The sequence below is a fragment of the Pituophis catenifer genome, unplaced genomic scaffold, assembly GCF_029215685.1.
Source record: "Pituophis catenifer annectens isolate HBS135680 unplaced genomic scaffold, rPitCat1.0.hap2 SCAF_1, whole genome shotgun sequence".
Classification (NCBI taxonomy): domain Eukaryota; kingdom Metazoa; phylum Chordata; class Lepidosauria; order Squamata; family Colubridae; genus Pituophis; species Pituophis catenifer.
This window is the reverse complement of record NW_027256881.1, coordinates 36,945,726-36,960,906: the sequence shown is the minus strand read 5'-3', so window position 1 is coordinate 36,960,906 and position 15,181 is coordinate 36,945,726. Positions and strand designations below refer to the sequence as shown.

Below are 15,181 nucleotides of genomic sequence, written 5' to 3'. Positions count from 1 at the left end.
CTAAGTGGCTCTGTCCAAACTCAATGGTGTTATGACTTTTAGTCAGCATGGCCACTTCACAGGAGCTGCAGCCTAACAAGTGGATGCACACAAGTTAGTTACTCCATCCGTAGAGGTAATGTGATTAATGCAACCTCAGTCTCTTTAATTAAAAGAAGTAATCCAAAACAGCTCCACAATGAGGGACCACTTGAGAAGTCCCCACTGACTTCACTTGGCACTGCATTTTTTCTGAGGTAGGACCCCTCCTTGGCAATAAAGTATAGATAGTCTTTTCTTAATAACAGTAATTGGGATCAGAAGTTCTGTTGCTAAGTGATGTGGTCACAAAACATGACATTGTGTGACTACACTGCTTAGCAATGGCAGTTCTGGCACTTCCAGTTGCCGTCATTAAGCAAATCCTGTGCCCTCATTAAACATGATCTCACATAGTCACTATTTGTGAGCCCCCGCCAGCAATAAAGTATAGATAGTCTTTTCTTAATAACAGTAATTGGGATCAGAAGTTCTGTTGCTAAGTGATGTGGTCACAAAACATGACATTGTGTGACTACACTGCTTAGCAATGGCAGTTCTGGCACTTCCAGTTGCCGTCATTAAGCAAATCCTGTGCCCTCATTAAACATGATCTCACATAGTCACTATTTGTGAGCCCCCGCCAGCTTCCCCACTGACGTTGTTTGTTAGAAGCTGGTTACGAAGATTGCAAAAGTCAATTGCATGACTGTGGAAAAAGGCAGCACATAATCGCAAGCTGATTACTAAGTGCCTGGATCATAATGACGTGACAGTCAGGATGCTGTGACCACTGCAAGTACAAAGATCAGTCATAAGTACCATTTGTTCAGCACCATCGTAAGTTTGAACTATCAGTGAACTAATGGTTGTTAAACAAGGATTACCTGTATAGCCTTTGTCTACAGATAAGACTTGGCTTCAATTTTGGATATCTATGATTAAAAGATTCTCAGATAGTAGACTTACAAAACTGACATTCCTTCCTGATGTTTTTCCCTAAGGCTTTGAACAAGCTTTAGCTACCATCAAAGTCCTCTCTCAAGCTTGATTATCACTAGGAGTACCTGACAAGACAGATAGAAATAAAGGTGATCTTTCTCTCACCTGCCAGCCATTGACAATCTTTTGATTAAAAATGCCGAATTCATAACGGATCCCATAGCCATAGGCTGCAAGCCCCAGTGTTGCCATAGAGTCCAGAAAGCAAGCTGTTATGGAGAAGAAACAACACATGTTATTGCCCGACAGAAATAAACACCCAGTCAAGCAGCTCTTACTGATACAGTGTGTTTGTGTTTGTAAGACTGCAACCCACCCACCCCACCCCCATTACAAATGAGGGACGGGAGTGGAATAGTGGCTAAGAGATTGAGCTAAAGACATGAAAGGTCTTTATTTCAGCTTTTCCATGAACTCACAAAATGGCCTTAGTAAAGGCACTTTTTCTCACCCCCAATCCCCATATATTCAGGCATATACTGTACAATCAGGTTTCAGAGTTGTTATGTAAAGATTATTACTAGGTTAAAAAAAAGTAAGTTTCAACACTTTAATTCATATAATATAAATTCTATAAAAACATTGCAAACAGGTCTGCATTTTATCAAAGCTTGTTACAGCTCCGTGTAGAACAATCTAAGTGCAGCCACGCTGACAAAGTCTGACAAGAAGAATTCAGCTTCTCACACTCACATCAGCAAGAAGCTTAACAAGGCAATTGGTTAACAGAGAGCCTTTCCAACTCTGCATCCTATTTTATCAGCGCTACACTCCACCTCATTTTCTCTGAATCCTCTTATCCCTCTGACTGCAATACAAATGGTCTTCCTCTGTAGAAACGTACTGGCATCTTCTCATCAATGGTCACTGCTCACCTGCTAGACGCCCCAGTCCTCCATTGCCAAGGCCAGCATCTTCCTCAATCTCTTCCAACTCTTCTAAGTCAAGGCCAAGCTATTGGGAGGAGTAAGCAAAAGACAGAAAATACCATGAAATTTAAAGTTTTCTACTTGGAATTTGCAATTTCTCTCATTCTAGCCTTCTGTCAAAGGAAGAAGAACTCTGCTTCTTTCTAATCTTGGAGTAAAGTTCATTTCTACACTCTATAATTTAGGTTGGATTTCTATGCTTTTTATGAACATTGAAAAATTTAAGGCCACTGAAAGAATGAATATCTGTTTGTGTGAAATACCTTAAAATCATCTCACTTCCAGTGTTTGTCCCTTTTCTGATAAGATTTAAAAAGAGGACATAGTCTCTCAACCTCTGACACATTTCCTGGGAAAATACACCCCCCAAAGCTAAATAGGTTTCTTAGCACTGTTTTTATTGGAACTATTTAAAATATTTATTAATCAGATTTAGTTAATTCGTTCAAATCACCTTTAATAAGTCAGAGCAAACTTTAATCAATATGGTCAATCCTGGATTGTTACTTTATCAGCGAATGAAAAAGAAAATGATTTACATCAGCAATGATAATAAAATTAGCTATATCTTACTTCACAATGTAATTCAAAATTAAATAAAATATTTCAAAATGTAAGATTTCAAAATTGCACAGGCTGATTAGTTGGGTAGAAATTTGGTGTTCTAACTGAATGGTGGTTACTCCCAGCTGGGAAGTAGTAAAGCATCAGTGTCTCCCTTGTCCAACTGATGGACTCCAACAGAATTTACCTATCACATCTGAATCTAGTCATCTGTTGATTTGGGAAATGCACATTTGTATTATCAGGATTGACCCTATCAATAACCCTGAGAGATAAATCAGGTTGAGAGACTGAGCCAAGATCATCCAGTGGGTATTTCACTTGAGATGAAATGTTAACTCAGATCTATGATATAGGTAGCCTGTCATGAAATACATCTAAGGGGCAGCTAGACTTAGAAAGCTTATTTTGGAAAACAAAACAATATGCCCACAGCCTGATCTAATCACGTTTAATGTACTGCAGTTTAAAATAAAATATTCCTTTATTTCTACCAAGGTCCTCTTTCATATTTCCCTTAGGATCTGCTGTAATCTCTGCTCTTTTTGTTGATGCCATTCCTATCAGTGGCTGCAGAACTTTCAACTCTTGCTTTTTCAAACTCTTTGAAATTATACATGGATTACTTATGGTTGCTCATGTGGAACTGAGGACAAAGCAAGTGGAGATACAGAAGTCCGATCTGAAGGTCCGACTTTTAATTAGAACAAGAGGGAAGTTAATTTTTCCCCTCCTTTTCATCCAGATCTTAATTGCTCCCTGCTTACATTGCTAGCCGAAAGTTAGAGAAAACATCCACAACTATTTCTGGTGGGAAACCTAATATGGTGAGAGGAGAGGAGAGGAGAGGAGAGGAGAGGAGAGGAGAAGAAATGGATAGCTGAATTTTCTCCTAGCACCACTAATAGATTCAGATCCAATTTAAATTAGGGAAGGCATGGGAAAGCTGCTAATTTTCACACCTCCCCAATTCTTGAGTTTAGACCAAGAATGAGCATCCTCTCTTCCCTTTCAATTGCTTTTAACCAAAACCTAAACTGTCTGGAAATCTGATCACGGATCTCATAGGTCTATCGTTTGGGTTGCTGATAGTACCTTGATTTTTTCATTTTCCATGGTGAACATTCTCACCATGGAAATGTTAATTGATTTCTTTCCAAACAAAACAACTTCTCCTTGCCCAGAAAGAAAATCTGGCTCTTTGTGAATTTGATAGCAAGGTAACTGTCCAGGGCTAAATCACATTAGCATCTCTGCCAAAAGGCCTGGAATCCATGAGTCATACTGTCTTCAGCAATAAACATTTAAAGAAGTGCTGTGGGCGGATTAGACTGAAACCTTACAAAGCTCTAAAAAATGATCAGGCTCTTTATTAATATCGTTTGCATCCAGAATATCAAACAGATAAGAGTATTGTGATGAGAGTGAGAAAAAGGAGAGAGAGAGAAATGGTGTATTTGCATTGTGAAATAAGGCTCATCAATTATTGTATAAAATATGCCTTGGCGTTCCTTTTGAACAAATAAAAGTTAGGGTTTGTAAGGAAGAATGCTCTACTCTCAAAGGCTATGGATTAATCCTTCAAGATTAGGGATGGAATAACAAGAAATCGAACAAATTAAAGTTTATCTGATGGTTTTGGGGAGGGTGAAATGTGATCGGAAGTTTAAAATACAAAAGTAGCTTGGCATTATGCTCAAATCTGTCCATTTTCTTCAATTTATGAATCAGTAGATTAGCAGCAAATATTGAAGAGATCCCAGTAACATAAGTAAGATATCTGCAATGTTAGCTGGGCTGTGTGTACAGTACAGAAATTTGTAGCTCTTATTTTATATCCAAATTTAAAGGAATGTGATTGCTAATGATTTGCTAATTTCCTTCCTTGTTTCATTTTGTATCTTACAGATTCTGAGTTTAATTTCTATTCTGTTACCACTAGAACCAGAGGAAGAAAGCTTTTTAGGAACTTATATTCACCTAATTTGCAAAAGAAAGCACCTATGATTCTCTGGTGTTATAAACCCTTTAACCTGATTTGCTGAATCATTATATTGACTCTTATATGCAGACCATCCTTTCGTTGTGAAATTATTAAAATTGAAATTATTTTCCATTAAAAATAGGATTACATAATTAACTAGATTTAATCTTCAAAGCTGATATTGTAAAATTAAATGCTATCTACATAATGCTCAGGTATCACCCAGGCTGTTTTGTCAATTTGTTGCTTTTCACAATCCGATCAATGCCCCGCTATTTTAAAGGCTCATGGCACATTATTAAATGTGTAAAAGAAAGCACATTTTTATATTTTATATTTTCCTTAAAAACTAGGAAGGAAAGAAGCTTTTCTTAAAAATACAAAAACTGAGATTTTCTGAATTTTAACATCATTTATGAACTGTCCATAAAAATATTATAAACACCTCCTGCTTCCTTACGTACACAAATTGAAGAGTACCAAAGGTGGAACACACCTGATAAATAGCTTCATCACAGGCATTCTGCAGACCCAGGTTCACCATCGTATTCTGAAGTGTTCGGCCCATGTAGAATTCCAGAGACAGGTAATAAATACGCTAGGAAAGCAGAGAAAAAAAGACAGAGTTTATACAGTCTAATATGTTTTGCACCCTGAGCCATGTAGTAGGCAACAAGTCCATTTATATTATGTAAACCTTACAGAAAGCCTAGGAAAAATATCTGTAATATTTGTATCTCTCCTATTTCATCCTCAAATCCACTTTTGAGGTCAGTGGGATTGAGAGAAATGACTAGTGTAGACTTATCCTATGCTTCAGTGGGGATTTGAACCAGTGGTGAAATTCAGCCGGTTCTATCCGGATCGTGCGATACAGATCGTGCACAAAGCTCCACCCACCCGTGCGGACATCATGACGTCCCTTTTTTGCGATGATTTTCAGCCTCTGTGCATGCACAGAAGGTTTTGCGCATGCGCAGACTACAATGCACACACATTTGCGAACCAGTAGGGAAGGTAAGTGAATTTCCACCCTGATTGGAACCAGTGTCTCGCTAGTCTCAGCCAACGTTCCAGCCAATGCATCACACAGACTCCACTTTGGAACCACCAAGAAACCCTTCATTTCATTTTTGCCGACTAAGACAGGGCTATTGTATATTCTGTACTGTAGATTCCATAAAAGCACAAGATTGCAGCTACATTTCAGCAACCTGGAAAAATACCTTCCCTGCATATATGTTCCCTCTGTGGGTCTGTGCATAGGTATACGCATTGTGTGGGTGTCTGAGAATCCAATCAGGTCAGGTTTGAATGTGCTGTTTACACGGGTATTCCTATTCTTTCCCCTTGATTCATTTATGTCAGTGATGGCTAACCTTTTTGCCATTGCATGCCAGGAGGAGGTGGGGGAGGTTTGCCTGCGTGCATGCCCACACCCATAATTCTATGCGCCCCGCCCTGCATGCACAACCCCCCTCCCCCTGCTCCTGGCACACGATGGCCCGGTAGGCCCGTTTTTCTTTCCCACTTGGCTCCAGATCCTCTCTATGCATCTGGGGAGGGCGAAAACAGCCTTCCCCACCCCCTCGGAGGCCTGAAACGGCCCATTTCCCAACTTCTGGTTGGACAGGAAGTGACGTTTTCTGCTGTCCCCAGATACCTCCAGAGCCTCTGTTTTCGCCCTCCCCAGATACATAGAGAGGCTCTGGAGCCAGGTGAGAAAGAAAAACGGGCCTTCCCCACCCCCACCCAGACCCTCCGGAGGCAGGAAACATCCTGTTTCCCTACTTCTGGTGGGCCCAGAACGCCCGAAAATCAGCATTCGCGCCAGAGCTGAGCTGGTGTGCCCACTGATATGGCTATGCATGCCACCTGTCGCACGCGTGCCATAGGTTCGTCATCATGGATTTATGTGAACTGGTATGTATATGTGTCCTGGGAAGGCCAGAGTTGACTGTATATTCTGGGTGACATAACTAAGGGGGCTTAGAATGGAGTTGACAGGTTGCCAATCCTGTAGCAATACTTCGGGTTGTTTTTTCAAGAAAGTTTTCTCTGCAATGTTTGGTAGGATCTGACCCATTTACAAGTTCAATCTTTTGCTAGCTTCACCTGCCATACCTAATTTGGACCCATTTTGGAGGAGGTTTTTTTGGATGGGGGATTATTCTGCTGACTTCGTCTCAAGCCCTTTTACATATTTTACATATTTACCCATTCTTCCCATTGGACTGGGAAGTGTTAAAAAAGAGGGAAAGGGCTGGAAATATGTGTGATAAATATAACAACTCCTCGCCCCAAATTGACTAAATTAATTAAAAGTCATTTTCTTCATTTCTTTGTTGAAGAATCACTTAACTTACATGTTAACAAACTAAGCGTATCGGCAATTCATACCTGCATACCAAGTGTAGATTCGTCTGTCCATCAAGGAACATAACATTCCTTTTGGACATCTCCATGAACAAAAAAGGTCTTGATCTATTCATTAGAGTCCAAATAGAAACATCCACAAACCTTGATAATTTGAAATACTGAAGACATAGGTACAAAGAAGGTACAAAAAACTCAAAGAAGTAGTGCAAGATCGGAAGATGTGGCAGACCATAGAATCACCAAGAGTCAGACACAACTGAATGGATAACATCATCATCATCAAATGTATAGAAAATTTTCTGGTATTCTTAAGCATATTTTAAGACCTAAAGGACCTAACTTTATATTTTTAAAAGCAACTTTCACAGATCTATAAAAACAGGATATTCAAGGTCATTATTCCAAAGCCTGAATGTTTAAAGGTCTCACGGCAGGGGTGAAATGCTCCCAGATCGGACAGGATCGCCTGATCTGGTAGCGATTTTTCACTGTGGTTTGGCGATCCGGTAGCCATCGCTACCTGGGTGTCATTACTTCCTGGTTTTAACCAGGAAGTAATGTTTTTTTACCTTCTGCGCATGCACAGCAGCTTTTGCACATGCGCAGGTGTGCGCGTGCATGGGGTGTGTGCGCTTCTGAACTGTTAAGGAAGGTAAGTAGATTTCACCCGTCTCAGGGGTTAGACTTGGACCAGAAAGATCCAGTTCCATTTGACTACAGACTTCAGCCAGGACTTTGATCCACCAACTCTATCTGATCATAATCTAATGTGTTGTGGGAATAAAATTAATGGGAAGCCTGTATATGAGCCACTTTTTTTCCTCAAAGTGAAAAGTGTTCTATACATGCAGGATATAAATACTTAAGTAAAAAGTAAATAAACAGAAAATGTCTGTCAATTGTTCTGCCCTGACCGCTCTAATCTACAGGTGAGAGTAACCTGTAATAAGTAATAATTTACATATACTTTGCACACGATATAGCAGGTATCGTTTTTCATGTTGCAAAGCCTGGGCTACAATGTTGTAATGTATTTTTAATACTCAACCTTGGATTAGTATGACCAGCAATGAGTTCTGAAGGAAAAATGGGAGCATTTTTGCTCATGCAAGATGCAATAGAAGATAATATATGGCTAGCTAAGCAACGTCAAGGTCAGTGTGGTGCCTGAGTGTACAATAATGATAGAGATCATTCAGGAAAATGCTACCAACGAATTGTCTGCAATACGGGTTTTTTAATCTATTAGGCTCTATCTAATATGATAGTCTGAGCTCAAAGGGATGAAAACTACAGACAGCCTGCCTGCAAATAAAGGTCAAGGGAATAAAGGCAGAATTATTTAGTCTTCTCCTTTAAGAAAATGATCAATATACTAATGATGGTATCAATATTTCCTAGGCTTAGAACTATGCCAACTGTGTCTGTTTTCTTTCTTTGATTGGAAATGTAACTTGATTTAGCAAGGCTCTTAAAGGAGGATGATATTTTAAGTAAAAGATAAGGAGTCCCTTTAGATTTTACTCCGCTAGTCATTGCTGACTACAGGGGATGGTACTCATCTCCATTTCAAGGCTATTGAATCAGTGCTGTCTGAAGAAATTTCTGGGGTCATGTGGCCAGTATGACGTCACAGAGCACTGCTATCTTCCCACTGTAGTGGTACCTATTTATCTACTTGCATTTGCATGCTTTTGAATTGCTAGGTTGGCAACAGTTGGGGCAAGGACAGGAGCTCACCCCATTACGTGGCGCTCAGGTCTCAAACCTGAGCTGCCGGCTTTCCAGCCAACAAGCCCAGCATTTAACTGCCAAGCCACTGTGCCGCCCCAATATTGCAAGTAACTAAACATAAATCTCATCCTGGGGAAAGAAAATAAAATCAACGGAAATAGATCCCTTCAGCCATTCTGAAATATTTATTAGATTTAAGCAGAAAGGCTAAGATTTGTGAAGAAGCTGAGAGTGAAAATTTCTGGTATTGGGATGACTCCATTTTTCCTCCTTTCATATCTTGAAGTGTACTTAATGCTAGGAAAACTAAGAGAAAGTTGGCTGATCAAATCTACATTCTGCATTTTTGTCTGGACCTTTGTTCTGATTTTTAAACCCAGTGCCAGTTGCAAAGAATCAGGACCACTACATTAAGCTCCAGTTAAGTTGATTTATTGCTAGTACCTATTCCAGTCAAGTAATGGTAAACACTAAATTGGTGCTAGACAAGAGTTAACAGAATTAAACAGCAGCTGAATTTGGACCATTTGGGACTCCAGACTGATTCCTCTCTTGACTCCACCCCAGGCTCTGCCTCTCTTTCTCCTACATCTGGGCTGCATATATTGAAGTATATCTTTTCCTGGGAATTAAGCCCAATGAGTGCACTGATGTATGTTGGTAGTTAATTGTTTCTTTTCCCTTTTTCATAAATGGTAAATTCTGACCATAGTTTCTTTGCACAGATGAATGTTGTGGAGTCATTTATTATTATGCACCCAATCATGTGTTCCCCCTTGGTCAAGTAATAACTCACCATATAGGACAGCTTATAGCAATTAAAATTACAATAGGAAGTTTCAAGTTAACCCCACTCCCACACACCCTTCCATATGTTGAAAGAACACATAAGGCATAAGGTAAGACCAAAAAAATTAACCCTGTTAATTTCTAGCTGTCAACATCCATAGTTCTTGCCATTCACACACTCAAGCTGAGGGGGAAAAAAACCTTCTGTACAAGGATTTAAGTGGAAGGTGCTACTATAAGGTATAACCTCGACTCAGCCAGAGTTCTACCTTCTGGCCAGAGAAATATGAAGAGCTTTCCAGAAATGGGAATAAAGGACCTCCAAGCGAATGAAAATGGCAAGTTCTTGGCGACATGGCTGTACACGGAAGAACACCAGCAGAGGAGACAAAAGAAGAGTGGGCAAGAATAGGACTAGCTAGTGCAAAATATATCAACTATCTGATGTGATTATGTTTATTTAGTATATATGAAAGGCAACAGATCAGCAATGGCCATATGGGAGGGTGGCACTGCCTCAGGTAAAAGCAATGGCTATAAATAGCTATAAATAAAAGGATAATGCTAATTACTGCAGCAGGTTTGAGGAACAGAAGGAATGAAAGGCCTATTCAGTTCAAGTGATTTTGAACACAGCTTTGTAGTTCATTTAAATGGGTGTCCAAATGAACCACGTTTATTTATTTTTGCAGAAGACTAGTCTATTATCCCTGTCAAAACCATTAATCACCAGCAAAGGTCAGGCTGAGTGATAACCCTCAACACTAAAATCTAGACGCCTATTTAAGTCGTTGGGAAAATTCTTATATGCTCTTGGAAAGTGTTGAAAATTTTCAGAGTTTCTCAGAAAGAAATTAGGACATTTTAAGGCAGTGTTTCTCAATCCCAGCAACTTTTAAGATGAGGGGACTTCCCTCTCTTAAACTCCCAGAATTCTGGGAGCTGAAATCCATACATCTTAAAGTGGCCAAGGTTGAGAAATATTGTTTTATATGTCAGTGTTCTGACTGCCTCCTTTATGGAACATACATTGCATGTTTCAATCCTTCCTCAATGCCATTTTTTCTCATAACCATATTTTCTCTTACTGATTTTATAAGCAACCCTTGTACAATTGCAAGAACCATTTGTTATCAAATCCAATCTGGTTTGAAATTATGGCATTATTAAATTTGAGGGACATTATTCATGCTGCTTAAGAGACACACACACATGTATATGTATATATTTTAAGCAATTAAGCTTCTGCGCATGCCCCAAGATGGCGACGCCTGCCTAAGTTGCATCTAGGGATGGGTGGTTCGCGGACTGGTAGGGGTCTTTTGGGGCTGCCATGAACATCGGCAACCCCTTTCCCAGCTTGAGGAGTCTCTCCCCAGCCTGATGAGGACTTTTTTGCCCTCCGGAATCCCGCGGCTGGGGAGAAGTGAGTGGAAAACGGCGCCGCGGGTGGAAGAATGCCGAGGAAGAACGCCGACGGCCTGGCCGCATCGGCTCCGCCGTTTCTCCTTCCTGTTTGGCCGAGGTGGCGGCGGCCGGAGCGTTGGCGGCGGCGGCGGTGATGCCCAGGGAGCTGCCTCCTGGCCCTCGATACCCCTGGAAGTTTTTTGGACGTTCCAGGGGGTGCTAGGGTATGCTGGGAGTCCGGGTGTGGCTGGCGCCGATGACGACGCTGTGGCAGCAATGGCGGCTGCTGCGCGATAACCAAGTCGAGGGCGGTGGTGGCTGATGACGGTGCTGGACAGCTGTTGGCGTTGGAGGAGAGGAGAGGAACATCGAGCCTCGGCATTAAAATGGGGGAGTCAAACCCATTGTGCTCAGGGGCTGAAGGACGCATGGCTGACATGATAAGGGGGTTGCGTGGAAAGACCAGGGGTTGGAGAGGCTGGTGGACGGCTCAGGCATTGGGTCGCTATGGATGGCCTCTTCCCCTGCTCCCCCTTTTTTTCTGGCCCTGTTATCGGCCTATCGGTCAATGTGGACTTTCTTACCCCGGAGCTTGGGACCTGGCTCTGTTTTTTGTCCTGTTTCCTGGCTGCATGGAAGACAAGACTGTTACGGGAGGATTGATGGAGCCGGTTCCATACTACGTTCACCGCTGATGGGATGCTCATCTTTTCAGGGCCAATAGGGCCAAACCACTGTGAGAGGGTGGTTCTGGACTTTTCCAACTTGTCTTGATTAGGATGCCCAACCACCGTGAGAGGGTGGCTTGAATATCTCCCTCAGTTGGACAGAACATGAGGACTCCTGCCCATTACCGTGAGAGGGTAGTAGTGAGTCTTCCGGTTAATTTAGTCTTGCTTCCTGGACGTTTGAGACCATCATTATAGACCCCTAAGCCATGTCTAGGCCACATCTGTATTACCATTCCAGTGTTCGAATGTACTCTAGGGCTAAGCTTCTTACGCTGCAAGATTCCCCCCTCTCACAGGCTTGGCCCTCTATGTTATCGAGGGCCCACCTTAATGACGGGTTTTGGGACCCCGAGAGGTGGCATGTCGCAAAAAGGGGTTTGAGGGGTTTTTAAAGGACATTTTTAAATAGACTTTTAAGGGGTTCCAGAGGGTGGGAAGGTTATGTGGGTTTGGGGGAAAACCCACAGGGGATGGGGACTGGCCCAGCAGTTAATGGTGCCACGGGGGGTATGGACTCTGGGGGAAAGAGGGCTGTTAGAATGCCCTCTGCTGAGGGCTTCTCTATTAATACGCTGAGTGGGAGGGGCAGGTATGGCGGGAGCAGGGGGCCGTATCGTGTGGTGGGGGCACGCGCTTGCTACTTCGAGCGATTGCATGCCCCGGTCCCCTTAGCTCTTCCCGTTCCCCAGGCTGCTCAGAGTCCCAGGGCCCGAGTCTCTGGCTGTTGTTGTGTAATGCCAGGTCCATAGTAAATAAGCCCCCCCCATTTGTGACCTTATTCAGGAGGGGGGAGCGGACCTGGCAGGCATTACGGAGACCTGGTTGGGCCATGAGGGGGGGTTCCCCTCGTGGATATGTGCCCACCAGGCTTCCGTGCATTTCATCAGCCAAGAGCTCAGGGCAGGGGCGGGAGGGGGGTAGCGGTCATTCTAAGAGAAGGTCTTGATCCGAGGGAGACCACTGTACCTCAGATAGCCGGATGTGAGTCCCTTTTTGTGAAGTGGGGTCGTGAGGTCCAGATGGGTTTGTTGATCACGTACCTGGCTCCCTGCCACGTGGCAACAACCCTGCCCGAACTTCTCAACGTCATAGCCGAGGTGGCGGCTGATACCCCTAGACTTGTGGTCATGGGGGATTTCAATCTGCCATCTATCGGTGAAACATCTGAGGTAGCTCGGGAGTTCATGGCTTCCATGACGGCCATGGACCTGACCCAAGTAATTCATGGCCCTACTCACATAGGTGGACACACTCTGAACTTTGTTTTTATCTCTGGTCAGTGGTTGAGTGGCCTTGATACAGGGGATATAGGCATTGAACCCTTGTCATGGTCTGACCACTCGCTCCTTCAACTTGACTTTCTGACTGCCGCACCCCATCGCAGGGAGGCGGAGCCGACCAGGTGGTTCCGCCCCAGGCACCTGATGGATCCTGATAGGTTCCAGATGGAGCTTGGACCATTTCCTGAGACTCTGGTTCATGACCCGGCTGAAGACCTGGTGGCCGCCTGGGATAGTGCAGCCGCCGGGGCTTTGGATCGTGTCATGCCTTTGCGGCCTCTGACCCGGCACCAAACTCACTTAGCTCCTTGGTTCTCCGAAGAGCTGAGGGAGATGAAGCGCCGGAAAAGACGCCTAGAGAGCGATTGGAGGGCCAGCCGATCCAAATCTGACTTGACACTGGTAAGGTCTCATATTAAGACCTACCTAGTGGCGATAAAAGCGGCGAAATCTAGCTATTTTGCCACTCTTATTGCGTCATCAGATAACCGCCCAGCCGCCCTGTTTAGGGTGACCCACTCCCTTCTCCATCTGGGAGCACGGGATGACCCCTTGCAGGGCCGAGCTGAGGATTTTGTACAGTATCTGGATGATAAAATAACTCAGACTCGGGAAGACTTAGCCGCTGACTGGGTTAGTTCAGACGAGATGACTGAGGCAGGCCTTGAGAGTGTTATCTGGGAGGAGTTCGATCCTGTGGCTCCCGAGGACGTGGACAGGATCTTGGGATGGCTGAACGCGACCACATGTTTATTGGACCCATTTCCCTCCTGGTTGGTGCTGGCTTCCCGGGAGGTTACACGAGGCTGGCTCCAGGGGATTATTAATGCCTCTTTGAGTGAGGGTGTCTTGCCGGCCGCCTTAAAAGAGGCGGTTGTGAGGCCCCTCCTCAAGAAGCCCTCCCTGGACCCGGCTGTTTTGGCTAACTATCGTCCAGTTTCCAACCTTCACTTTATTGCGAAGGTTGTTGAGAGTGTGGTGGCGCGACAGCTTCCCCAGTACCTGGATGAAGCTGTCTATTTAGATCCACTCCAGTCCAGTTTCAGACCTGGGTACAGCACGGAAACGACATTGGTCGTGTTGGTGGATGGTCTCTGGAGGGCTCGGGGAAGGGGTTATTCCTCTATCCTGGTCCTGTTAGATCTCTCAGCGGCTTTTGATACCATCGACCATGGTATCATGTTGCGCCGGCTGGAGGGACTGGGAGTGGGGGGCACCGTCTTGCGGTGGTTCTCCTCCTATCTCTCCGACCGGTCGCAATCTGTGTTGACAGGGGGGCAGCGGTCAACCCCGAGGCGCCTTGTTTGTGGGGTGCCACAAGGGTTGGTCCTCTCGCCCCTTCTGTTCAACATTTATGTGAAGCCACTGGGTGAGATCATCCATGGTTTTGGGGTGGAGTTCCATCAGTACGCTTATGATACTCAGCTGTACATCTCCACCCCAGACCATCCCAACGATGCCTTGGAAATGATGTCCCAGTGCCTGGAGGTCGTGCGGGTCTGGATGGGGAGAAACAGGCTTCGACTCAACCCTTCCAAGACCGAGTGGCTGTGGCTGCTGGCGTCCCGGTATAGCCAGCTGGCGCCATTGCTGGTTATTGGGGGTGAATCATTGGCCCCTACGGAACGGGCTCGCAACTTGGGCGTCCTCCTGGATGCACGGCTGTCTTTAGAAGAGCATATGACGGCCGTGGCCAAGGGGGCTTTCTATCAGGTTCGCCTGATACGCCAGTTGCGCCCTTTTCTGGATGGGGACTCCCTATGCACAGTCACTCAAGCACTCGTCATTTCTCGTCTGGACTATTGTAACGCTCTCTACATGGGGCTCCCCTTGGGGTGCACCCGGAGGCTCCAACTGGTGCAGAATGCGGCCACGCGGGGGATTATGAGAGCGATGGGGCGCTCCCATGTGACTCCTCTCCTGCGCGAGCTGCATTGTCTTCCGGTGGACTTCCGGGTGCACTTCAAGGTGTTGGTGATCACCTTTAAAGCGCTCCATGGCTTAGGGCCGGGGTACTTACGGGACCATCTTCTGCCACCAATTGCCTCCCACCGGCCAGTTCGCTCCCACAGAGAAGGCCTTGTCAGGGTGCCGTCGGCCAGACAATGTCGGCTGGCGACCCCCAGGGGGAGAGCCTTCTCTGTGGTGGCACCTACCCTCTGGAACAATCTACCCCCAGAGATACGAGTGATCCCAGACCTCCGGACTTTTCGTCGGGCCCTTAAAACCTACTTCTTTCAGTTAGCCGGGCTGTCCTGATTTTATGATGGGTTTTTAAAATTTGAAATTGGTTTTAAATTGAAATGTTTTAAATTATGGGCCAAATTATTTAATTTTTAAAATCTATTTTAACTTTTGTGTATA

The 15,181-nt window shown here is 44.4% G+C and overlaps 1 protein-coding gene across 3 annotated transcripts in view; it reads right to left on the bottom strand.

Moving 5' to 3' along the window:
• PYGB (glycogen phosphorylase B) overlaps nt 1-15,181 on the bottom strand; it is a 51,630-nt gene that overhangs the window by 25,060 nt on the left and 11,389 nt on the right. Inside the window, exons 2-4 of one of the 3 annotated variants that reach the window (XM_070947851.1) lie at nt 4,994-5,095; nt 1,896-1,974; nt 1,126-1,229 (exon numbers count right to left, since the gene is read on the bottom strand). In XM_070947851.1, the coding sequence (XP_070803952.1) occupies nt 1,126-1,229; nt 1,896-1,974; nt 4,994-5,095 (285 nt within the window). Of the gene's footprint in view, nt 1-1,125; nt 1,230-1,895; nt 1,975-4,993; nt 5,096-13,306; nt 13,319-15,181 lie in introns of all 3 variants that reach the window. The other 2 variants (XM_070947860.1, XM_070947870.1) reach the window with 2 other exon arrangements.